This window comes from Bombina bombina, chromosome 2, assembly GCF_027579735.1.
Source record: "Bombina bombina isolate aBomBom1 chromosome 2, aBomBom1.pri, whole genome shotgun sequence".
Classification (NCBI taxonomy): Eukaryota; Metazoa; Chordata; class Amphibia; order Anura; family Bombinatoridae; genus Bombina; species Bombina bombina.
Genome location: NC_069500.1, coordinates 873,799,164 through 873,826,256, shown reverse-complemented (window position 1 = coordinate 873,826,256; position 27,093 = coordinate 873,799,164). Strand labels below are relative to the sequence as shown.

Below are 27,093 nucleotides of genomic sequence, written 5' to 3'. Positions count from 1 at the left end.
TGGTACTGATCATTCTAAACCATTTCTTTATTGTTATATCAAGGTGTTTTGGAGAAAATCACCTGTATCTGTTGGCATTTAACTATAATTTTGCAAGCGCAGATCCTACTTTGTATAGTATAGCATTGAAGACATGACAGACAAGCAAGCAACCACGACAGCACAAACACCCCAAATGGAGTCCACAGCCTGCTCGTTTGTAGCTAAAAGGGATATTCAACACTTATCAAAAGATGATATCAAGGAAGTATTGCAGGAAATGAGAAGCCTATTTGAGGACCTTCGCAAAAGACTTAGGGGCCTTAGATCAGAGAGTGGTCTCACTTGAAAGCCACGACTCCATGACAAATCCAATCCAATCGAATACATCTCATATACAAGAACACGACTATAAGATCCATCTACTCACTGAAAAGCTAGAAGATTTAGAAAACAGGTGTCGGCGAAACAATCTAAGGATAAGGGGAGTATCAGAAACCGTTTTTCCTGCAGCAATGAAGGGCTATTTGCAAGCCTTGATTAACGTCATAAAAGATAGCCCATCAGCAGAAGACATTCCGATCGAAAGGGCCCATAGGGCTATAAGGCCAAAACCCCCTCCTTTTTAAGGTACAAAGACAAGGAGGAACTTCTTTGCTGCGCCAGAGTGAAACACCCCATCTTCCATGCAGGGGAGGAAATACTCATATTCACGGATCTTTCCCCGACCACTCTCCAAAAAAGGAGAGAAATGAAACACATCACTGTCAATCTAAGGAAAAACAAGGTCCAATACAGATGGGGATTCCCAGTTTCATTGATATACAGACCTGGAACTGACCCTAATCTATTCTACAGAGAACTCTCTATACCTACTGTCCTTGAAGACAACATCAGCACCATCCGAAGCCAAACTGACGCTCAAAATAGTGCGTTGTACACAACAGAAAACAATGAACCACATTGAGCGGGACACTTGAAGAGCTATTTCTTTCAGTTTCTGATGCCTCCATGATCCATAACTCACAACATGTCTAATGGTAAACCCACATGGTGGGCAAAGGAGTTGCAATTCAGGATCTTCTTCAGAGGCCATTCCCTGCATTGACTCCTTGAGTTTATTACGCAAACTCACAACACAAAGGGAACTATGCAATCCAGTTTTGTATCCTTTTTCCAAGTTACAATCTCAAAAATTATGTTTTTTACTTGTTATAATGCTTACTTTTTAATGCAAGGTTATGATGAAACAGTCAAGCTGCACCTACTGTTGGATAGTGTTTCCAGGTAATGATAGATACTTTACAGTGGCAGAAATTGCCTCATGTCTAAGGGATAAAAAAGGTTATTTGTTAACCATGACTTACTAAGCCCAAGATAAAAGGTAATTATTATTGTGCCAAAAGTTAAAGGTTTTTATGTTTATATACTATTGTTCATGTTTGCTGGCCATATGTTAGGTAAGCAATTTCTCCCGAATGTGCATTTTAATTCTCAGTCATTCTTCTCGCATCTCCCGAAACCCATTAACCCATCACTTAAATCATAGATATGAGCACCCTCAATATACAACTTATAAAACTCCTCTAAAGGAGCAAGGCTCCATTCTTAAATGTATCTCCTTTAAGGGAAAAAAAGAAAATAAACTTGATCTTACACTTCTACTCAAGAGAAAACAGCTGACCCAGATAACATACCATCTCAAGACACGGACTTAGAGGTCAAACAGGGAAACTAATTATTCAAGGATATGCTCCTACGGTGCTAATCAACTGGCAATATGGTCTAATGTGGAGTGCAGATCTGCTGTACTATTGGCCGGTAATTCTAAGCTAGAGGATTCCCATGGGTAGATACCTACTACTTTTAAGAGATGCTTATCATAACTATAGCCTTATAGGTACCTAATATCACACCTACCTATACATGTCCCATCCACTCCTCCATCACTTGGTTGCCCCTCCGACTTCCCCCCTCCCCCCTCCTTCCCATTCTACATGCCATCTAGAATAAAAGTAATCTGTACTATACTGCTTTAAGCTGGAGGTAGAGATACTCCCCCTATTAACCACCTTTCTCTAACTACTCAATTCACTCGAGTAGTGCGCTAATACCTTAGTTCACTGTATATTATCCTTTACTAAACACAAAGACTAATTATATTTTTATTGCTTGAAAGGACACTACCTATTACCTTTCATTTATTATCTTTCACTGAGCTTTACTGTATACCCCTTTTTATGCCTCCTCAAGGTTTTATCTTTACTCTACCCCTTCTTTTTTTCTCCTAAAGAATGACCTCCAGACCTAGCAGATTCCAAGAACACTCTCTACAGCTGACCTCTATAAATGCAAAAGTACTTAATAGCCCAGGCAAAAGGTCCATAGCACTTAGGGAACTGAATAAGCATAAGAGTCAGATTTTCATGATACAGGAGACCCACTTTCAAACAGGGAAAGAGCCAAAATTGAATATTCCACAATACCCCATAGCCTGTTTTGCCTCTGGTCCAAAGAAAAAGGGCGGTGTGGGCATATTGATCCACAAATCCCTACCGTTTCAGATCACACATACTGACAAAGACCCGGAAGGACATTATATTCTTTTGGTGGGTCATCTATACGGCCAACATCTCACGCTCTTAAATATATATGCCCCTAACCAATCCCAAAATGCCTTCTTCAAAAAACTAACAAACCTAATACTTGATCACGCTAAAGGTACAACATTTCTAGCTGGAGACTTTAACATCTCGTTTGATTCTATAATCGACTCTTCAAGAGGGTCCTCTAGTGTACCTAAGACTGTACTTAAAGCAGTTAAAACCTCGCTTAATAACCTCTCTCTCCATGACTTATGGAGAACTCTACACCCAGATGTTAAAGACTACACTTTGTACTCACCCCCACACAACAGTTACACGAGAATAGACCATATCTTTACAGACTCCAACAGACTCTCCATAACCAATCAATGCGATATAGGACTAATAACATGGTCAGATCATGCCCCGGTCACCTGCTCCATTTTGTGGCCTGACCTCCCAATAACAACAAAAACATGGAGACTAGATGACTCTCTCTTAGACGATCCAGTAATTCTCGAAGAGATAGAGAAAAACCTGAAAGAATACTTTATACTTAACAAGAATTCCACCACGTTGGTGTTAAACGAGTGGGAAGCTCATAAAACCGTGATGCGAGGCATATTTATAAAGCATAAAGCTAGGATTAATAAACAGGCTAGAGAAAAACACGTCAAACTCCTTGCTCAAATTAATTTACTTGAAAGTGCCCATAAACAAGACCTGACTAACAACAGCATAAAACATAATTTGCTTAATGCGAGATCTGACCTTAAACAATATCTGACGGAAGTCCACCAGCGTAAAGCTTTATACCTAAAACAATACTATTACAAGGGTGGTAACAAGCCAGGGAAACTCCTTGCAAGAAGCCTTCGTAGGAAACAGCTGGCAACATACATTCACACATTACAAGCAAAAGATGGTCAGCTAATAAAAAGCAGCAAACAAATCGCATCGACATTTCGGAACTTCTATAACTCATTATTTAATATAGATAACAACGAGGAAAATCCTCAACTTGAGGATCCTGTCTATGATCTTAGAGAAATCACTAATAATTACTTTCAGGGACTAGATTTACCATCCCTAAGCAAAGAAGCAATAGAATATCTAGAAACACCAATCACATTAGAGGAAATACAACAGGCTAGTAAGGACACCCCGACAGGCAAAAGCCCAGGACCAGATAGTTATACTTCAAGGTATTATAAAAACTCAAAAATATCTTGTCCCCTCACCTGCTTACTCTATTTAACAACTTGAGAGACTACCCTTTCCTAACTAAGAACCTATTGGAAGCACACATTACAGTAATCCATAAACCGGGCAAGCCAACCATACGCCCAGAGAACTTTAGGCCAATTTCCTTAATAAATACGGACATGAAAATACTAGCTAACGTACTGGCCAATAGGTTAAATAAGTACCTACCAAACTTGATATTGTGCAACCAGTTGGGATTCATTCTGGGGAGGGAGGCCTGGGATAACACCATCAAAGTCATCCAACTAATAAACCATGCTAAAGTCACAGATACACCTCAGGTCCTTTTCTCGATCTATGCAGAAAAGGCCTTTGATAGGGTCCGATGGACCTTTCTGCGTAGGGCAATGGAAGAAATGGGAATACTAGAACCCTTTCTTAACATGTCCATGGCTTTATATTCCAACCCAAATGCTAAAATAAGAGTAAATGGCACACTCTCAGATCCCTTTGATATAAGCAATGGCACCAGGCAGGGGTGCCCTTTATCTCCCTTACTTTTTGCTATCTCAATAGAAATCCTAGCCCAACAAATTAAAAATATTTCAGAGCAAAACTTGCTCAAAGGGACAATATTAGATTTTTTATTTTTTTTGCGATCACTTAGTTTAAACAGATATAGATACATTGGGGTAGAAATGTAAGTTTTGAAGCAGTAGTCTTAAGACCGCTGCTCCTTAACTCGTCCGCCACCTCTGAGGTGGCGGACAGCAATAATCCTGATGGGACAAGAAATCCTTGTGCAATGATAAGTACAATGATAAATGCCCATTATCTTTTTTTATTTTATTTACCTATGAAAACACACACATATATATGTTTGCCAAACAAATGTGTACTTGAGAATACTATAAACAATAGTTGGTAAATGTCCATATATAACATTTGGTAATTGAACAATAATTTTTCACCCCAAACTCGAATTCTAAAATAAAACATAAATAGAAGGTGCCTACTTATTCAGATCAATATGTTACTTCTAAAAATTATAATAATCAACAGCTAATGTACTCACATATGGAGCTGCACTCTCTTGTGCTGTTAAAAACCTAGGGCGAGATTACATATGTGGCGTAAGTTTCAGTGCAACTGCTGAAACCCCTGTCGCCCATAAATTCACCTCATCACATAAATGGCGCCGGCAGATGATATACTGCCCTAAGTCAAATAAACTGGCGAGGTTCAGAAATGTGCACAAATACACATTTCTGGAGTCGCCAGTGACTTAAAATTTAACCCGTCTAAAAAAATAAATAAACTGACACGTCAATACCCCTATATCTGTCATTCCCACACATCGCAACAACTATGAAAAGTATTAACCCCTAATCCGCCACCCCCCAACAGCGCAAACTACTATTAAAAGTTATTAACCCCTTATCCGCCATCCCCCCAAGGCAACTACTATTAAAAGTTATTAATGGCTGGGGCATGTTAAGTCATTCTAGCTCTTTAGTAAGTCAACACTTTCATTTTGACTCCTTCAGGTTGCATGTGATAGGGCTAGCATCACATGGATTTTTGTTATCCTAGCAGGTAGTGTCAGGAGCCAAATTTTTGTCCAGAGCCTGTTGGAGGGAGGATCAAGTTAATTGGAGGAAAGATGCCGCAGGTCAGAGCTTATTGTGCCTCTCCCCATAGGCCCGCTTGCCCTAGGCTCCTGCTTGCCCTAGGGCATTCAGTTGCAGTGCTTGTAGGGCGGAGCTTGGCATGGGCTCAGCAGAGAATTTCATTATTGTGGACTCTGTCCTGTTTTTGCTTGGGTTGTTAATATGGGAACTCTTGAGCCACACCTTGTTGAATTTTTCCTAGAAAAACTTTAGTTCTTTTCATGCTGTTTATTTATGTTAAATAAATGCAACCCCAGCTCTGAGTTGTGTTGTTTTTTATTTATAGGTTTGGGTTGGCAAAGGCAATTGCAAATAATGGATGGGTTTAACCCTCAGGTGCATGCGTGCTACATGTTGTCAGCTGGCTAGAAAGCAGGCAGGGGTGTGCAGTAGTAGAAAATATATTGGGCCAGATTACAAAATATCGTTTTCGCAATGGGCGATATTTGCACTCCACTTAGTTCGCATTGCACGATAGCATTGCGCTCACAAGAGCGTGGTTCAATAGGCTCCAATGGGAGCCTTGTTCTCATGCCATCAGACACGGCATGAGAACTAGCGCAGCAATTGGGGGTAAGTCGTGTAACGATAGGCTGCAGATTTTAAATATATATGTATATGCTTATATACATATACCTGCATATTTATGTGTTTATATGTCTATATACACATATTAACACATAATTATATATGTATATGCTTATATACATATACCTGCATATTTATGTGTTTATATGTCTATATACACATATTAACACATAATTATATATGTATATGCTTATATACATATACCTGCATATTTATGTGTTTATATGTCTATATACACATATTAACACATAAATATATATGTATATAAGCATATACATATATTTACAGGAAACACACAGTTCCCCATAAACCGCTATGTAAAGGCACTATTTAGTGACGTTTTTTTCTAACACCCCACACTTGCCAACTTTAGCCCCTTTTATCTACTTCTTGCAGTTACTTTATTAAATAATAAAGATGTTGCTATTTTTAGTTTTTAATAAAAAACTATACTGAAATTCAGGGTCAATTGGGGAATATTTAGAAAATGAACCAGAGATCTGAGATCTAGTTAATTTTCAGAGCGCTAATTGCTACTGCGAGCTTGCAGTAGCATTAACCAGCCACTTGTAAAGGCTGGTTATTTATCGCGCACCCATAAACAGGCGAATTTACCCTTTTACAGCATGCAATAAATTAGTTCTCTACTTGTAATCTAGCCCATTGTGTGATATTCATATAATGTAGAGTAGACCTATGCTACATGACAGGGACCCGGGAGCGGTACTGATAGATGCTCTGACAGCACCTTGGGTCTTCAACATGGCTTATGTGTTTCCACCCTTCCCGATGCTTCCTCGATTGATTGCCAGGATCAAACAGGAGAGAGCATCGATGATTCTAATAGCGCCTGCGTGGCCACGCAGGACCTGGTATGCAGATCTAGTGGACATGTCGTCCTGTCCACCATGGTCTCTGCCTCTGAGACAGGACCTTCTGATTCAGGGTCCTTTCAAACATCCAAATCTAATTTCTCTGAGGCTGACTGCATGGAGATTGAACGCTTGATTCTATCAAAGCGGGGATTCTCGGAGTCAGTAATTGATACCTTAATACAGGCTAGGAAACCTGTTACCAGGAAAATTTACCATAAATATGGCGTAAATACTTATATTGGTGCGAATCCAAGAGTTACTCATGGAGTAAGGTTAGGATTCCTAGGACATTGTCTTTTCTACAAGAAGGTTTAGAAAAGGGTTTATCTGCTAGTTCGTTAAAGGGACAGATCTCAGCTCTGTCTATCCTTTTACACAAACGTCTGTCAGAAGTTCCAGACGTTCAGGCTTTTTGTCAGGCTTTGGCTAGGATTAAGCCTGTGTTTAAGACTGTTGTTCCGCCGTGGAGCTTAAACTTAGTTCTTAACGTTCTGCATGGTGTTCCGTTTGAACCCCTTCATTCCATTGATATCAAGCTGTTATCTTGGAACGTTCTGTTTTTAATGGCTATTTCCTCGGCTCGAAGAGTCTCTGAGTTATCGGCCTTACATTGTGATTCTCCTTATCTGATTTTTCATTCAGACAAGGTAGTTCTGCGTACTAAACCTGGGTTCTTACCTAAGGTAGTCACTAACAAGAATATCAATCAAGAGATTGTTGTTCCATCATTGTGCCCTAACCCTTCTTCAAAGAAGGAACGATTCTGCACAATCTGGACGTCGTCCGTGCCCTGAAATTTTATTTGCAGGCAACTAAAGATTTTTGTCAAACTTCTTCCCTGTTTGTCGTTTATTCTGGACAGAGGAGAGGTCAAAAAGCTTCGGCTACCTCTCTCTCTTTCTGGCTTCGTAGCATAATACGTTTAGCCTATGAGACTGCTGGACAGCAGCCTCCTGAAAGGATTACGGCTCATTCTACTAGAGCTGTGGCTTCCACTTGGGCCTTTAAGAATGAGGCCTCTGTTGAACAGATTTGCAAGGCTGCAACTTGGTCTTCACTTCACACTTTTTCAAAATTTTCAAAATTTGACACTTTTGCTTCTTCGGAGGCTGTTTTTGGGAGAAAGGTTCTACAGGCAGTGGTTCCTTCCGTGTAAAGATCCTGCCTGTCCCTCCCATCATCCGTGTACTTTTAGCTTTGGTATTGGTATCCCATAAGTAATGGTTGACCCGTGGACTGACTACACTTAACAGGAGAAAATATAATTTATGCTTACCTGATAAATTCATTTCTCCTGTAGTGTAGTCAGTCCACGGCCCGCCCTGTTTTTTACGGCAGGTCTAAATTTTAAATTAAACTCCAGTCACCACTGCACCCTATAGTTTTCTCCTTTCTCGTTTGGTTTTCGGTCGAATAGCAGCTCTGCTTGGGTGATCCTCTTGCACTTCCTGTTAGGGAGGAGATATAATCCCATAAGTAATGGATGACCCATGGACTGACTACACTACAGGAGAAATGAATTTATCAGGTAAGCATAAATTATATTTTTTTCTTCATTCTCTTGGTATGTTTATTTGAAAAGCAAGAATGTAAGTTTAGATGCCGGCCCATTTTTGGTGAACAACCTGGGTTGTCCTTGCTGATTGGACAGCACCAATAAACCAGTGCTGTCCATGGTTCTGAAACCAAACATTTGCTGGCTCCTTAGCTTAGATGCCTTCTTTTTCAAATAAAGATAGCAAGAGAAGGAAGAATAATTGATAATAGAAGTAAATTAGAAAGTTGCTTACAAGTGCATGCTCTATCTGAATCATGAAAGAAAAAAATTTGGGTTCAGTGTCCCTTTAAGTGATATCTGATTATCCTGCCACCTCCTCCTTGCTATTGATTATGTATGCTGGGAGGCACTCATTTTATTTTAAGTTTTCTTTCTTTCCTTCTTTCTTTCTATGTTTAACAACACTTTAACAGAGCTTAGATAAAGATTATAATCAGGTTTTTTTTGTAGTTTTGCAAATCATTAATTGACAGTTTTAAATTATATTAAAATATAATATACACATATTAAATACATAACTGTAACTGTCACATTGTCACTAAAACAAATGACCTATGCAAACATTGTACCAGAAAATTACTGAAATTATAATTGTCACTTCACTAAAACAAATGACCTACGCAAATATTGTAGCACAAAACTGCTGAAATTATTTTGCTTAGTGTTTCAAGCTAAATAAAATCTGTAAGCACATAAATATTAGGTTGTTTCACTCTCATGCCCTGTGTGTTAACCATATGAAGACAAAGCTTGCTTGTTTAAAGCTTGGCAAATGTGCAAATTCATGGTGCAATATCGGCTGAAAAAATAGATGTCTCTTCAAACCATGTAAACTGTTTACTTATAACTTCAGCCAAGCTGTGCCCGTTGTAATTCAGATGAACATTTTGTACCTACCTTAAATTTATGATATTGTCATGAGACATACAAGGCAAGTTTTAGGCTAGATTACAGGTGGAGCGCAATTTTAACGGGCACATGTTGAATAACCTGCCATTACAAGTACATATATATTTTAAATTTGCTGCCCAATGCTGCGCGACTTTCCCCCTTTGCTCCACTAGGTTCTTAGTCGTGTCTATCGGCATGAGAACGAGGATCCCACTGAGCGCAAAGCTTCCATGCAAAGCGAACGCGAGGTCGCATTTGCATTGCGTCTAACTTGTAATACCAGCGCACATTTGCGTGCACCAGTATTACGCTGTAGTGTATCATGTGCGACAAACATCGCTGAATCGCATACGCTGTCGGCATTTAACATTGCACAAGCTGGCAAGGGGTGTCAATCAACCTGATCATATAGGATCGGGCAGATTGATGTTCCGCAGCCTCAGAGGCAGCGGACCAGTTAAGGAGCAGCGGTCTTAAGACCGCTGCTTCATAACTGCTCTTTCTGGCGAGCCTAAAGGCTCGCGCGGAAACAGGGGCATCAGGGGCCATTCAGCCCTTGATAAATCAGCCCCATAGTGTGTACTCGCCACAAGATTATTCGGGTTGGGCCTGAAATTAGGGTGGCAAACCTATTTACAGTATTGCTTTTCTATTAAAAAAGCAAAGCTGATTACCTGCCTTTTAGAATAAAATAAGTAAAATGGTTTTAATTATGATTTAGTATATTAATAACATGGTTGAGTAAATTTAGAAATCTGAACTCTGAGATAGACCTATTGCGCATGAGACTCTGGGGCATATTTATCAAGCTCCGTAACCTGTCCGCCTGCTCTGAAGTGGCGGACAGACATTGCTGGAAATCAACCCGATCCAATATGATCGGGTTGATTGACACCCCCTGCTGGCGGCCGATTAGCCACAAATCTGCAGGGGGCGGTATTGCACCAGCAGTTCACCAGAATGCTGTCAGTATTTATCGATGTGCAGCGGACATGATCCACAATATTGGATCATGTCCGCTTGCACCTTATTAAATATGCCCCTCTGAATGGACAGTAAATACCTTTTAATAACAAAATTTTTTTAGTCTTGAAATATATTAGCACAGTGGGTTAGTTTAAAAATGTCTTAAATGCATTTTCATCTTGTTTGCTGCAATTGTTTTTTCTGATAACCAAACTCCACTCACCACTTGCCTTATTTGGAGGAGTCAGTTCAAACTTGTTAATGAAGTAGACATAGCTACTCACGGTCATTTTGTAAGGAAAGCTCTCGTTGTTTTACAGTTTCTAATCAACGTTTATTTTTATTTTTTTTATTTTTTTTATTAACTTTCATTTTTATTGAGGTTTTCAGCAGGTACAAAAATAAGTTCATGCACAACAAATATTAGAAGTGACATTATGCTGATTGCTACATTGCGAAGTTAACTGAACAGTGAGAATTTTATAACCGCAAACATGTTATTGTACAAGATAAAGTTAAAACCTCTTTCTATAACAATTATTTTCCTATACATGAGTAATATGGTAATATACTATATGTAGTTATGTAATAATCAATGTTTATTTGCTTATATATCATTAAAAGGATACTAAACCCATTTTTTTTCTTTCATGATTCAGATAGAGCATGCAATTTTAATCAACTTTCTAATTTACCCCTATTATCAATTTTTCTTTGTTCTCTTGCCATCTTTATTTAAAAAGCAGAAATGTAATGCTTAAGAGCCGGCCCATTTTTTTTTTCAGAATCTGGGTTATGCTTGCTTATTGGTTTGCTATCCCTTTAAAGGTTAACCCTTCACCAACCAAATATAAATAGTTAAGCTAATAGTATCTTCTGTGGCAGGGTAAGGCTTGTGAAGTCTGTTCTTAGACTTGGAAAATTCTTACTTTTAAGACTTATTAGAATCTAAAATGTTTACTGTCCCTTTAAAGGGACATGAAACCCAAAATGTTTATTTCATGATTCAGAGAGAACATACCATATTTTTTTTTTAAATATTTATTTTTCACATTTTCAGTCAATACATACAGAAAAGAAAATAATTAGCAAAATAGACATAAATTGTAGAGACGCAGCTCCAGTTTGTTCTGTCATTGTCTTGGAGACACAGCTCCAAATTTGAAAATAAACAATTTCTGAACATAACTTGATCAGTGTAATGTCTTATTCTATATTTACATTTGACTTTCATAACTAGCTACCTCTATAACCATAATGAACCAGAACATATATAAATAAAAAAAAATAGATAACCCCTCTCCCCTGAGCTCCTGCTCCCCACCAGCCCCACCGATAATATACTGCTTGATAATTATGATTCTTCCCCACTGCCTCTCCTATTATCCCTCTACTGTTGTGGGAGCTCTCCTAATATTAGGAGCGACAATGTTATTGATTTCTGAGAAGGGGTTATAAATTGGATCTAATAAGGGCCCTATATCTAAGAACAATCTGTAGACTAATTCTGATAATACCATTTACAAGAATTTAAACTAAATAATAACCTTTTGACCCTTGTGGGTCCTCTATTTCAACTATCTTATCTTGGCCCGTTGTTATATTCTGAGTAATTTTACCTATATAGTTCCGTAATCTGTTACTTAACTATTATTTGGTTACATTTGCAATTCAGCTACTCCCTTGCGGGCGCTCGGAAAATTAATTATGATTAGTATAAACCGGAAGGAGGGGGGAATGGGCAACCCAGGGAGGGGCACGGGGGAAGGGGGAAGGGGACGAGAGGGAGAGAAAAGAAAAAAAAAAAAAAAAAGGAAAAATGATTCTTGGAAGAGAGAGGATAGTTTAGTTGTTACTTTCTCTTCACATCTTCATTTTCAGTGTCTTTACCAAATTCCTAGGAGAACTATATCTGAGTTCCTAAATGGATAAATTAAATGATCTATTTCTTCTTTTGGAAGGGTCTTTATAAATGCTGCCCATTTTTGGAAAAATCTATTGATATCTTGTGGTTCAAATAGTTTTGAGTCATACTGTTCTAAGATGCATTGCTTTTTTATGCAATTTATAATTTATGATATGCTAGGGGTTGAAGTTTCCTTCCATTTTTTAAACAGTAAATATCTTGCTGCTAATATAGTAATATTAACAATAAATTCTTTATCTAAAGAAGGTCCTTCTTCTGTTCTAAGAAATATTATTTTTATATATGAGAGCGCAACATGGGTAATACCTATTCTCCTATCAAACCAAAATTCCACCTTCTTCCACATTGCTCTAACCTTTGGGCATTCCCATAGCATATGCTTAAGATTAGCTGCAACAAGTGAGCATTTTGAACATTTATTAAATTGAATATTCCCCCATCTATATCCCTTTTCCGGGGTAATATATGTCATATATAGTAGTTTCAGGTGTGACTCCCTCCATGTAGAGGAAAGAGTTGTCTGTTTAACGATTGATATGGATACTTGGGAGAATCCCTCATCTAGTCGAAGTGGGTCTATAATTGAATCCCATTTCAGTTCTATTTTTGTTATATTAGTTGGTCCTTTATTTGCATTGAGTAATTGATAGCAAGGAGAGATAGACATCTGGCCTTTTTTAACCAGCAATAACCATTTCTCTAATGATCCTAACAACCAATTCCAGCCTGATGTACTAGTTAACTTCCAAGTATAATGTCTTAACTGAAGGTAGATAAAAAAATCTTTTTGTGGGATATTAAATTCACTCCTAAGATCATTAAATGATTTAATGCAGTTCCCTGTTGTATCTATTAATTGTGCTACCCTTTCGAGTCCTTTTGTCTGCCATCTTTGGAGGGGTGATATTTGTAATCCTAATTCAAACTGCGGGTTACCCATTAGGGGTAAGTAATTTGAGATTTTTTCATTAACTTTTAATAGGTTGCAGATCTTTAGCCACGCTTTTATTGGAACAATAATAGAGTGAAATTTCTTAATCTCTCTTGGTATATCAGTGATTTTATTATGAATTAACGCTGTAGGGAGATAGGGGAAGGTTATACTCCTCTCTAAGTCATTGTCTGTTACGTAATCTTTACAATGAATCCAATCTGTTACTATACGGGCTAAAAAGACAAGATTATATAAACATAGATCAGGTAAGGCACATCCTCCATATTTTATAGGAAGGGACAATTTTTCAAGAGCAATTCTAGGTTTCTTGCCATGCCATATACATTTTCTAAGTGATATGTTTAAGAGTCTTAAATCTTTTTGCTTTAATAGGATCGGTATATTCTGACATATGTAAAGGATTTTTGGCAATAGTATCATTTTGTATAAAGCAATTCGGCCAGAAAGAGAGATGGGAAGGTTCTGCCAATTCTTCAATGTATTTCTAGTAGTTTCTAAGATTGGAGAAATGTTGAGAGAATACCACTGTTCTGGATTTGAGGAAATTATAATACCTAGGTATTTAAATGAATCAGTTGCAATCTTAAGCAGAATATTTTCTATAGGTTGTTTCGGGTGAGTTAACCAATACAGCTCAGACTTATTAGTATTTATCCTATATCCCGAGAATGAGCTAAACTGTGATATAATAGACAATAATTTGGGGATATTTCTCTGGATATTACTCATATATATTAGGATGTCATCCGCATATAATGAGATTTTCAATTCCTTTTTCCTTATTTTAATTCCTTCAATGTCCTGCCTAATTAAGATTGCTAGTGGTTCAATTGCCATATTGAAAAGCAATGGAGAAAGAGGGCAGCCTTGCCTTGTGCCCTTCGCAAGATGTATATCTATTGATTGCCTTGTATTAACTAACAGCTTTGTGTGTGCTTTCTTATAGAGATTATCAATAAATTTAGGAAATTGTCCTTTGAACCCGATTGAGATAGTGTATGTAGTAAATGGTCATGATGAATCGAGTCGAATGCCTTTTCGGCATCGACTGAGATTATTGCTTTGTCTGAGTCATTTTGTTCACCACCTTGGGCTTGGGTCGGCTCTATTTTAACATAGTCAATAGTAAGAAATAATTCGCGGATTTTAGCTGAAGAATTTCTATTTGTCAGAAATCCTGCTTGACTTTTGTGTATTATGTGTGAAAGAGGAGCTTGTAATCTCTGTGCTAGTATGGATGTCAACAGTTTATAATCTACATTTAGTAGAGCAATAGGTCTATATGATTCTTTTTGAGATTTATCTTTGCCAGGTTTTAAGATAAGAGTTGTATAAGAAGCTGAAAAACTGGCTGGTGGTGGGCTGCCCTCTTTATACAAATCATTAAATAGTTTTGTTAAGTATGGAACTATAGCCGGCGACAATAGTTTGTAAAATTCGCCGGGCAAGGCATCTGGGCCTGACGCTTTGTTGATAGGCAGATCCTCTATACCCTTCTTAACTTCTAGTTCTGTAATGGGAAGGTTGATTAATTCATTCATTTCTTCTGAAATTTTTAAGTATGAAATTTTTATCCAAAAGTCTTCTCTTTCAGAATTATTTGACGGGTTTGAAGAGTAAAGGTCTTGATAATATTTTACCATTATGTTTAAGATCTCTTCTGACTCTGAGACTAATTTATCATTATTCTGAATAAATTCAATTGGAGTATTCCCTTTGTCTTGTTTAACTAATCTGGAAAGTAATTTTCCTGTCTTATTCCCGTATTTATATAATTGTGATTGAAGTCTTAATTCCTGTTGTGTGGCTTTATGTAATAGAAGAGAATCTCTATCTTTTTTTGCTTGTGCGTATATATTCCAGGTTCGAGCTGTTTTATTGACTATATAATTATTGTAAGCATTTGATAAGGATTTCATAATGATTTCTTCTCTTTTTTTGTACAACTTAGTTCTGTTAATATTATAAGCCAGCATCTCTCCCCTCATAACTGCCTTTGCAGTTTCCCAGAATAGCATTGGGCGATCTTCATATTCCCTATTAAAATGAGCATATTCTTCAAATTTTAAGTTTACTATCGTTTTAAATTCTGGGTCTGAAGCAAGATGTTGAGGGAAAAAAAATCGATTATTTCTAAAATTAGCATTTTGTGAATATATTTCAAGTGTTATTGGGGCATGATCCGAGATAGTAATTGGCAAGATACTGGCCTTAATTTGTAAGTTCAATAATTTCTCATCTACTAAGAATAAGTCAATTCTCGTAAGAGATTTGTGAGCCTTTGATAGACAGGTAAAGTTTCTACTCTCTGGGTTTTGGGATCTCCATATATCTTTTATTCTTAGATTATTAAATAATTTATTAAAAATTTTGGCTTCTAAATTATCTTTTTTTGTTTTCAGTGTTTTAAGATTGTGTCTAAGTTTGTCTAAGGCATAATTTGGTGACATATTAAAGTCTCCTCCAATAATTAACATCCCTTCTATCTTGGAAAGAATCTTATTTTGTAAAGTCTCCCAAAAAGCATAATCAATAATATTTGGAGCATACAAATTACAAAGTGTATACACAGAATTACCATGTTTTATTTTTACAATTAAAAACCTTCCCTCTGGATCAGATTCAATAACCGTAGTTGTTGCCTTTATTTTTTTACCTATTAAAATTGCTACCCCCCGTTTCCTTCCTAGTGCTGGAGTAGCTATAACTTCTTTCACCCACGATTTTTTTAATTTATGAACTTCTAATTTTATATGGGTTTCTTGAAGAAGAGCAATATCTACCTTCAGCTTTTTAAGATGTGAGATAATTGTATTCCTTTTTATTGGGGACGTAAGGCCACCAATATTCCAAGAAATCATTTTACAGTCATTTACTGTCATTTTTAATTAAAACAGGTATAATACCCAAAAAATAAAAACAAGACCAACAAGGGAGGGAGAAAAAAAAACCAAAAAAAAAAAAAACCACATACACCCCTCTCGACTCCCTCCCCCCCGGGCCCCCCCCAATCCCCCCCAACCCTGTCGTAATTGGTTTCCTGCAAGCTAGACCCCTATAAGATAACCTAATAACCAAGGTATCTCTTATCACAGTATCTACCCTATTTACAGACTGGATATTCATTATACATCTTATATAACAATTGTTCGTGTTAATGTTTTACTTATAATTTTAGTTACTATTTCAGTTTTTACCTTATACTTAGGGAACAGTTTGTTTTCAGCTTTTACCTTGTGCTTGGGGAGCAATTTGTTTTATATATTTCTCAGCTTCTTTAGCTGTCTCAAAAAATTGCACTTCGTTGTTTATTGTTATTTTAAGTTTAGTTGGATATATTAGAGTAGCTTGATATCCCTGGTTTATCAAGCGTGTACAGATTGGTGCTAATTCTCGCCTTTTAGCTGTAGTTTCCGCTGAAAAGTCCTGGAAAAGCATAATTTTGGTGCTGCCCAGCGTAATGGGTTGCTTTTGTCTAAAGTGTTGGAGCAGGGTAAGTTTATCTTGGTAATTGAGTAGTTTAGCTATAATGGGTCTAGGTCGATCTTTACCTCTTTCCGAATTATACCATCCTAACCTGTGAGCTCTTTCAACTATTATACGTGGATATGGTTGGGGCATCTGCAAAAGTTGTGGAATAGTTTCTGTAATTAATTTATTTAAATCCTCATACTGTTTATTTTCAGGAATACCTATTATTCTAATATTATTTCTTCTTGCCCGGTTTTCTAGATCTTCTATTTTTTAATTGCATTTTCAGTACTTTAGCGTTTATTTCGTCTAGACTAGAGTTCTGGTTCAGGGTGGTATCTTCTAAGTCAGAGATTCTCTGCTCTGCCTCAGAGATTCTTTTAGAGAACTGTTGTACTTCTTTAGTTAAGGAATTGATATCATGCTTAATTTCTTCTTTCAACTGCTCAAACTTAGGGGAGAGGGCTTCTGAAATTTTGGTAACTAATGTCTGTATATCTAATTGTTCATTTACATTTAGTGGACTAATTGGGCGAGATTCTGCTACCATATCTTGCATGTTCGAGAACATACCATTTTAAACAACTTTCCAATTTACTTCTATTTTCTAATTGTCTTCATTCTCTTGGTATCCTTTGTTGATGGAGCAGTAATGCACTGCTGGGAGCTAGCTTAAAGCCAATGACGAGGCATATATGTGCAGCCACCAATTAGCATGTTCTGATCCTATGTAGATATACTTTCCAACAAAGGATACATAAAGATCTAAACAAATTAGATAACAGAAATAAATTGGAAAGTTGTTTAAATTTGCAAGCTCTATCTGAATCATGAAAGAAAAATCTTGGATTTCATGTCCCTTTAATATTAATCATAACGTGAGCAACAATATCCTTATTTTAAGCAGGCTATAAAAATTATATTTATTATTATGGTTGGGCCCATAGGTAGAAAAATCTCTGATGAATCATGGGTTGTGCACCACTTGCACCAAGTACTTCACCATAACATGTTGATCTACTACAACAAACCCAATTTTGCAGCAAATACAACAATTAAGAGATGCTTGCACAGTTACATATTTTGACTAACCAGCCAGACAATACTGAGGCACCCCTAGGCACATACCTTTTTTGACTAATGCCACCCAGTATGACAATTATGAAGGAGGTTTTTCTTTAACCCCCTGTTGTGGACCCTCAAAAATGAAGTGCCATCATGAGTATAAGAGGAGGAGAGAGGAGGATTTATAAGGGGGTCAAAATATGTTATCTTTTACCAAACCAGAGGATTTATAAGGGGGTCAAAAGAGTTGTCATCTTTTACCAGACCAGAAGCTCCCGCCCTCTCTCCTTCTTTTCCTGTCACATTTACTACTATATACTAGGTGGGTGCTTGCCTTTTTTTGGTTCATATTTTATGGTGGTACCTCCTTCTAAGGAACTGTGATAGAGATTGTGGAGAGGTGGGCATGTTTAGATTCAACTAGCTGTCACGTGGTGGATGGTGGGCAACCCTTTGAACCCCAGTTGGCATTGTGTGAAATTATTATTAAAACAGGAATATAAATCGTACTGTGCAAGTCTTAGGCCACCATTAGATTTGTTTTAATGACCATCCATATTTATTTTTCAGTCTCTTTATTAAGATACCAACACAAAATGCAGGAAATATGTACACAAAATATAAAAAATACACAATTTTCAGAACAAAATGGCTTCTTCAGGCGAAAGTCAGTATTTAGTGTGGCCTCCCTTGGCACTAATCACATCTTGATCTCTTTTGGGGAGACTATCCTGAAGTTTTCTGAAGTAATCTTCTGGTATATTATACCAGGCTACTTTTAGCACTTCCCAGAGTTCTTCTTTAGATTTAGGTTGTCTTTTATTTCTTTCTCTGTCCAGGTGATCCCATACTGCCTCTAATATATTCAGGTCTGGACTCTGTGGAGGCCAGTTCATGACTGTCTGTGTTTTATCAGCTGTTTTTCTCTCCAAATATGATTTCAGTGCATTAGCAGTGTGCTTGGGATCGTTATCATGCTGAAAAATAAAACCATTCCCATCAGACGCTTTCCAGAAGGAATGGCATGATGAATTAAAACCTGTCTGTACTTTTCAACATTTATGATCCCATCAATTCGGACATTATTGCCAACACCACTGGCAGAAATGCAGCCCTAAACCAGGACAGACCCTCCAACATGTTTCACTGAAGGCCGCAAGCACTCATTCTTCCATCTCTCTCCAACTCTTCTTCTCGCATATTGTCCATGATTGGACCCAAAAATTCCATACTTGGATTTGTCACTCCATAATACTCTTTTCCACTGATCTTCATTCCAATCTTTATAAACTTTAGCATATCTTAGGCTTTTCACCCTGTTCCCCTTCCGAAAAAGTGGTTTCACAAAGACATTCCTGATCAAGCTTCTTTGGACTGTAGAAAGGTCAACTTGGCATCCAGATGAAGCTGCCAGATGCTGAGCCAGGTCTTCGCTGGACTTCTTCTGGTCTCTCTAAGAAGAAACTCTGAGAAACTTCTTATCAGATTTTGAAAGTTTAGTCCTTTTTTTGTCCTGATTCTTTAAATTTATTTATAACAGCTTGAATACCACATCTTGAGTATCAAGTTTGTTTGCTGATTTCCCTTTGAGAGTGGCTGGCCAGGATTATTACAGTGAATGCATAGCCCCAACAGAGAAGCATGGAGGTGGGAATGGGATGATATGGGGCTGCATGAGTGCAAAAGGTGTTGAGAGATGACACTTATAGATGGCACCATGAATGCCTGTGGTATACCAAAATACTAGCTGACAAGATGATTCCCAGTCTCCAGAAGTTTTGTCAGAAAAGGAATATTCCAGCATGATTATGATCCAAAACACACTGCCAAAATCACAAAAGAGATCTTATAAAAAAGAAAAAAGTGAAAACTATGACCTGACCAAGTATGGTGCCTGACTTAAATCTAATTGAACACCTTTAGGGTATTTTATAGGGAAAGGTAGAGCAACACAACCCCTCCAGCAAAGAGCAGATGGGAAAAGTCTGTCTCTGAAGAATGACAGAACATCTCTCCCGAAATTTGTGCAATACTGGTATCCTCCATGCTGAGGAGGATTGAGTTTGTCATCAAAAATAAAGGTAGACATACAAAGTATTGAAAAATGATAGATTTCAATCTCAGTAATGAAAGGTGTACTTGGAATTTAGCCCATAGTTGAACCCCAGTTGCATTGGGTGGCTTGATTATTGAAGCAGGAATGTACACATTTAAGGGTTATGAGAAATCCAATTTGTCTGTATTAGTCTGTGTCTGTATTTTTTTCCTCATTAAAAATACAAGTAAATATATGGGGTTTAGGTTTCATATAGATGTATGTGTATGTGTATATATATATATATATATATATATATATATATATATATATATATATATATACAGTATAACAAAATATGTGTATATAGATATATATGCATACATACAAAATAACTATTTTAATGGCATTAATACTCTGAGCAGAGATAAATGTGGAAGTTTGATCTGATCTTCAATTTAGCGTCTGTTTAGACTGTAAAAAATCAAGTCATCTGTAAAGAATGCAAGGAGCATTGCAGATGTGGAAATTGGCAACAGGTTCCAGCTTCTCATTTAGAGAAACTGTTTTGCAGTTGGGAAGCTGCAGCTGTTGCTACTTTGGTGGAATTAAATGTGCAGCAGAATTCTATAAAGGGTACAGGGTTCATTCCATCCTAAATGTTTTCATTGTAAGTGGCTGCTCGGTAACAATGCTGGTTCCAGGAAAGTGCTTATAGAATTTAATGATGCTAGAAGCTTTCTCCTTATTAAATCTTTTTATTTGATTAATTGCAGCAAGAAGAAAAAAAACCTGCAGAATCCAATTACAGTGCCTGCCCTTTGCAAACATTATTCTTTTCTCAAAACATTAAGTATATTATTTTTCAAAACTTGAACGTACCTATCATAGGGCAACCTTTTTTGCTTGTTATGACATAAAATTAATTATAAAGGTTTGATTAATGGACATCATAAAACCATAAGTATCCAATTGGTAAAGAAGCAGGCTGAATTTATCAATATTAGCGCTCCACTTTATATTACCAGCACACGATAATGTGCGCTGGTATTACAAGTAAATCGCATTGCGAATGCGAGCTCACGTTCACATTGCTAGAAAGCATTGCGTTCACGAGAGTGCGCTTCCATAGGCTCCTATGGGAGCTTCGTTCTAAATCCGTCAGAGACGGCATCAGAACCTCACGCAGCAAACGGGGTAATTAGCGCAGAGATGGGCAGCATTTTTAAATATATATGTATATGATTATATACATTTATATGTATATGTTTATATGTGTATATACACATATTAACACATAAATATGTATATATATAAACATATACATATATATTTACTTTGTGGTCTATGAGAACACACAGTTCCTATATTTTCATGTGTACTGTTCACCAGGCATCAACAAGATATGCAACTGTAAAAAACATCTGTCAAATGAGACAACCATATTCTTAAGAGGAAATAATCTAAAACAATGGATTATGATATACATACTGTAAATTGGGTGACCAGGTATACAATTGTAATATTTATATGAATAACTTATGCAGATGAAAACAAAACACATCATACTAGGTAGTAATAGGTACCACAAAGATTCTATGCTCAACTTAGGTTCTTTTGCTTATGGGTTCCAATTAAAAAAGGTTACGTATATTATATATATATTTTTTATTATTTATACTAGCTAAACTTCATTTTTTTCTTTTTTTTTTTTTTACTTCTTTGAAGCCTAAAACCAAACCTTGTATTAATGGGACATAAAAGGGCACAAATGAAATAATCTACACCCCTTTTAAATCCTTGTGTCATACCTCCCAAGCTGTAAAAGGGAATATTATCATATAAATATCATATAAATTATTGAAGCAGTTGCATTCTGCTGCTTTACCCTCTTGTGCTAAACTGTGGGAAGAGGACTTACAAGTTTGTAAAACTGATAAACAATGGCAGTTGATAATAAAAAGGGACAGTCAAGTCCAAAATAAACTTTTTTGCTTTGTTCTTTGGGTATTCTTAGTTGAAAGCTAAACCTAGATAGGCTCATATGGTAATTTCTTAGACCTTAAAGGCCGCCTATTATGTGAATGCATTTTGACAGTTTTTCACCACTAGAGAGCGTTATTTTGTCATTTAAATAGTTGCTTTTGCCTCTTGAAATTACCACCTATACTTTAAATTTAAATACTGCAGTATTGGCTATAAAAAGCCATGTAAACAAGAGACAAAAGCAGAAATCAATCTCATCGCAGGGATACAAGAGAGAGAATTTATCCAGCCCATTTGAAAGGGTTTTCCTGCAACCATCTTGAATACGATGAACTCTTATCAGCTGCTTGTCTTGGCTGGTGAGCAAAGCACTTTATTGGTGAATAGTGACATAACACAAGGCAAAAAAGTTTCTAATCATACACATGTGAGTAATTAATATGATTTTTCATTCTGTTTGAGACTCATCATTTCATTTTTTTCTTATTTCGTAGGTATTTACAGAACAGAACGAGATAAAGGAACATTGTATGAATTGACTTTCAAAGGGGACAGAAGTCAGGAATTCAAGCGTATTGTTCTCTTTCGGCCATTTGGACCTCTCGTTAAAGTCAAGAATGAAAAACTTAACATGGCCAACGTCCTTATAAATATCATTGTGCCCTTAGCCAAAAGAGCAGATAAATTTCAGCAGTTTATGCAAAATTTCAGGTATGATTATATATTTTTTCTATGATTTTTAAGGCAGGTCAAATGTTGCTTGTGTTTGAACTTAACAACTCGGCTTTTAGTCTTTTCTTTCAGCATTACTGTGTTTATTTTAATTATTTAAAAGGTATTTTCAGTTCATACTGAGATGGATTGATGGGTCTAAATAATCTTCCCACTTAAAGGGTTAAAAATCTTTACTTTTGCAGCATTGTAAAATATACATAACCACTTAGTTAAGGTTTCAAAGATTAAAACCTATAAAGTCTTACATTAAAACAAAGCTTTAATGTTCAATAAAATCATTTTTTTATTTTCCATGTAAATGGCTGTAACGACCGCCCATAAATGTAGGCTGGATAATGCATTACCTTTCTCCAATGGCGCTGCAGCACTGATCAGCTAATTGCAATATTTAAATGAAAGCGCATTCTATTGTGTGGGCACTCGCATGCGCAATGCATTGTTAGGGGCCAATTTAGAGGGGCCGATTTAGAGAAATATGTTCATTCAGATATGCCCCATGACTAGTTTATTAAAGGGATAGTAAAGTCAAAATATAAACTTTCATGATTCAGATAAAAATGTTCCAAATTCCTGCTATTATCAAATATTCTATGTTCTCTTTGTATCATTTGATGAAGAATAAACCTAGGGAGGCTCGGGAACTAGCTAGACACATCTGGTAACTCAAGCAAGTGGCATTCATGTGCAGCAATCAGTCACCAGCTAGCCCCAGCATTGCTGCTCCTCTGCCTTCTCAGGAGAGTTATACACTGTGGGCTGCGTTTATTAGGCTGCCAAGAGGCTTGGTTGACCAGTGGAGGGTGTTTATAATTCATTGTGGCTCCCTTCACCAGTTTGTAGCAAATGCCAGTGGGTGATCTTTTCATTAACATATAGTGTTCTGTCAAATAGCCCAATATATAATATCTCACAAAGGAGAACCAATCGAATTGGGGAAAAGCAATAATAACAACCGCAACACTTTGTAAACACATTTGCAATAAGGGTTCCATAAAAGCAACTGTTAAATATTCACATGTGTTTTTTTTTGTTGAAGTAATAGAACAGATATATTGCAAAATATTATTAAATACTTAGGGGTCAATTTATCAAGCTCCGTACGGAGCTTGATGCCCCGTGTTTCTAAAGACCTCTGCTCCATAACCTGTCTGCCTGCTCTGAGGCGGCGGACAGAAATCAACCCGATCGAATACGATCGGGTTGATTGACACCCCTGATTGGCCGCAAACCTGCAGGGGGCGTATGCTGCCGGCATTTATTGATGTGCAGCGGACATGATATGCTACATCGTATCATTTCCGCTCGCACTATAATAAATTGCTAAAAAATTGTTGCTAAAAAATTATACATAAAAACAATACAGGTAGAAATTGCTTGTTTAGTCTATAGCCAAAATGCATTAAATAACTCTACTACCCTCCTAGATTCCAAGACTTTGTATTACTCTAACTGTTTATATTTATTTTTATATTTAAAGGGACAGTAAACACCTTAAACACTGTTGTCTTGCTATAATATAATGTATCAGCCAAGCCTAAACATTTTTTTAAACAAATCAAAAGGACACTGAACCCAATTTTTTTCTTTAATGATTCAGATAGAGCATGCAATTTTAAGTAACTTTCTAATTTACTCCTATTATCAAATTTTCTTCATTCTCTTGGTATCTTTATTTGAAAAGCAAGAATGTAAGTTTAGATGCCGGCCCATTCTTTGTAAACAACCTGGGTTGTTCTTGCAGATTGGTGGATAACTTCACCCACCAATAAACAAGTACTGTGCAGGGTCTAAACCAAAAATTGTCTGTCTCCTTAGCTTAGATGCCTTCTTTTTCAAATGAAGATAGCAAGAGAACAAAGAAAAATTGATAATAGAAGTAAATTAGAAAGTTGCTTAAAATTGCAAGCTCTATCTGAATCGCAGAAAAAAAAATTGGGTTCAGTGTCCCTTTAACATCTGTTGTTTTCTGCAATTGTTTTTCAATGACCAAACTTGCCACCATTTGTCTTATTTGGAGGAGCCAATATGTGTGCTTATTTGTTTGTATTTATACTCAGCAGGAGATAGAGAGAAATAATAAAAATCTTAAGTTCAAACATGGTGGTATAGAAACTTGGTGGAATTTAGAAAACCAACAACTTTCAGGGTTAAAGGGACAGTAAACCTTAAAATGAATGTTATATAATTCTGCAGAATTATATAACATTATATTAGCCAAACTTTCTAACACATAATATTCCCTTTTCATTTTTAACAAAAAACGCCGCTTTACAGACCCGCTCTCTGCGCTCTGCTGAGCGGGTCTGCTTTTTTTACACAGCGCATCGGGCCAGCTGTATAGTCACAGCCCGACCGCGCCATAAGATTAAGTGCAGCTCGCTCCTGTGACAGGAGCGAGCTGCACTTAATCTTATGGCGCGGTCGGGCCGGGCTGTGACTATACAGCTGGCCCGATGCACTGTGAAAAAAAGCAGACACGCTCAGCAGAGCGCAGAGAGCGGGTCTGTTAAACGGCGTTTTTTGTTAAAAATGAAAAGGGAATATTATGTGTTAGAAAGTTTGGCTAATATAATGTTATATAATTCTGCACTATGTGCAGAATTATATAACATTCATTTTAAGGTTTACTGTCCCTTTAAGTTACAGGAAATGGGACAAAATAAATAATGAAAGAATAATGCAAAGGTTTTTTGTATATGCACATATTTAAACATTTTATATTAAAATTCGCAAACGGTATACAATCCCTTTAAGGATGATGCTGATAGCATATTTGAATCTGTTTACACTTGGCACTAATTCTGAGTGACCCAGCAAGGTGTACTGATAATTTAGTTGAGAATCGCTGGTCTAAACCTTTAATAGACAAGTTGTTGTACAAGATAAGGTTTTTGGCACATAATTGTTTTATGTAATAAAAACGAATTAACTGAGCCAAGTAATCTTGTTAGTGAATAAATAAACATGAAAATTGATTTGGAAACGGCTGGAATATGAGATAACAGTGGCATATTCTGGCAAATAAACATTTACTTAACTTTTAGTAGCATGATGTTATAAACCTCTTCCGTACGTAGAGACACAGTTATGAAATGTGTTCCATGCTTCATTTGCTTCATTATTTTAGCTGCAGTTTAAAAATAGGTTTTTGTATTCAAACTCAATTTTCATAGAAATATTAACACTGAAACATAGATCTTGACAGCAGGTAGGGTTGCCAGTGCCACCCGTCCCTTAAAATACAGAACACTTATAAGTTACACATGCTGCAGGGTGTGCAGGGAGGAATATGAATAGTGCTGCCCAGAAACACAATACATGTTCCTCCCTGCACACCCTTCAGCATGTGTAACTCATAAGTTTCCATGAAAATATGACTAAGGTGGCAACCCTAACTCAGCAGGTAAAAATCAGAAGGCCCAGCGAGTCTGCCTGCATGAGTTTAAGAGCTATGTGGGAGAATGCCATAGCTTTATCATTGTTTTTCATTTACAAATAAACCAAGAGGTTATGCATCTTTGAATAATGCCATGCAGATGGGCCCCAAAAAGGCAAAACATGCTGTGATCTGCGATAGCAGAAAATGTAGCGTGTCTGCAGAAAGAATCGGATACATGCAGGAACTGTTAGCACTTTCACTTTGCAGCACTGCTCCACATTAGACTGTTTTCTTCAAACAGAGCTTTGCTCTGGCTGCACTGTGTAAGTTTTCCTTAAAGTAATAGTAAATCCTAGTGTTTGTGAAACGCTAGGATTTACCAATGGAACAAATAAAGGGGACTTTCAGTCATGAAGTATAAAATATTTCATGCTGAATGTTCCTTTATTTGTCTGAAGTGTTTGCCGCGCTAAGCTCCTCAGGCAGCCCATGGCAGAACGCTATTTTGCTGTGAGGAGATCTTAGTCAATAGAGTGCTAGCTATCCGCATGGCACCAGCTGGCCCCACGGCTATTAGCTAAGATACATATAATAATATTAAAAAGTAATTATTGACAAGCCACATTGTCTTTAGCCCTGTTAGAGAAAACATTTTTCAATAACCTTTATTACAATTCAATAAGTAGTTACAATGTGATGAAAATGACAGTGATAAAAATAAAACAAAGTAGGAAAAGTTGATTTAAAAGGAAGGTAAACTTTGGTGAATGAAAGCCCGTTTTTAAAAAATACTATTAAAAACAGGGGCACTTTCATTCATCAAAGTTTACAAAGCAGCCGTTTTGATTAACAAATTACCTTTTTTCTTTTCACAGCCAGAGCAGCTTCCCCCTCCTGAAAATCCTCTCTTCACACGTCAGCAATGACTAATCCAGCTTCCTCCAATCACGGCTTTCCCCCCAGGGTGGTCATTGCCTGAGGCCATGATGTGATTGGAGGAAGCCGGATTAGTCATTGCTGACGTGTGAAGAGAGGATTTCCAGGAGGGGGAAGCTGCTCTGGCTGTGAACAAAACAAAGGTATTTTTTTAATCAAAACGGCTGATTTGTAAACTTTTATGAATGAAAGTACCCCTGTTTTTAATAGTATTTTAAAAAAAATGGGCTTTCATTCATCAAAGTTGACCTTCACTGTAAGCTAAATTTGGTATAGGTTACATTGC

The 27,093-nt window shown here is 36.9% G+C and overlaps 1 protein-coding gene across 1 annotated transcript in view; it reads left to right on the top strand.

Moving 5' to 3' along the window:
• CSGALNACT1 (chondroitin sulfate N-acetylgalactosaminyltransferase 1) overlaps positions 1–27,093 on the top strand; it is a 290,025-nt gene that overhangs the window by 51,683 nt on the left and 211,249 nt on the right. Inside the window, exon 2 of the mRNA XM_053703210.1 lies at positions 22,252–22,468. Within this exon, the coding sequence (XP_053559185.1) occupies positions 22,252–22,468 (217 nt within the window). The remainder of the gene's footprint in view (positions 1–22,251; positions 22,469–27,093) is intronic.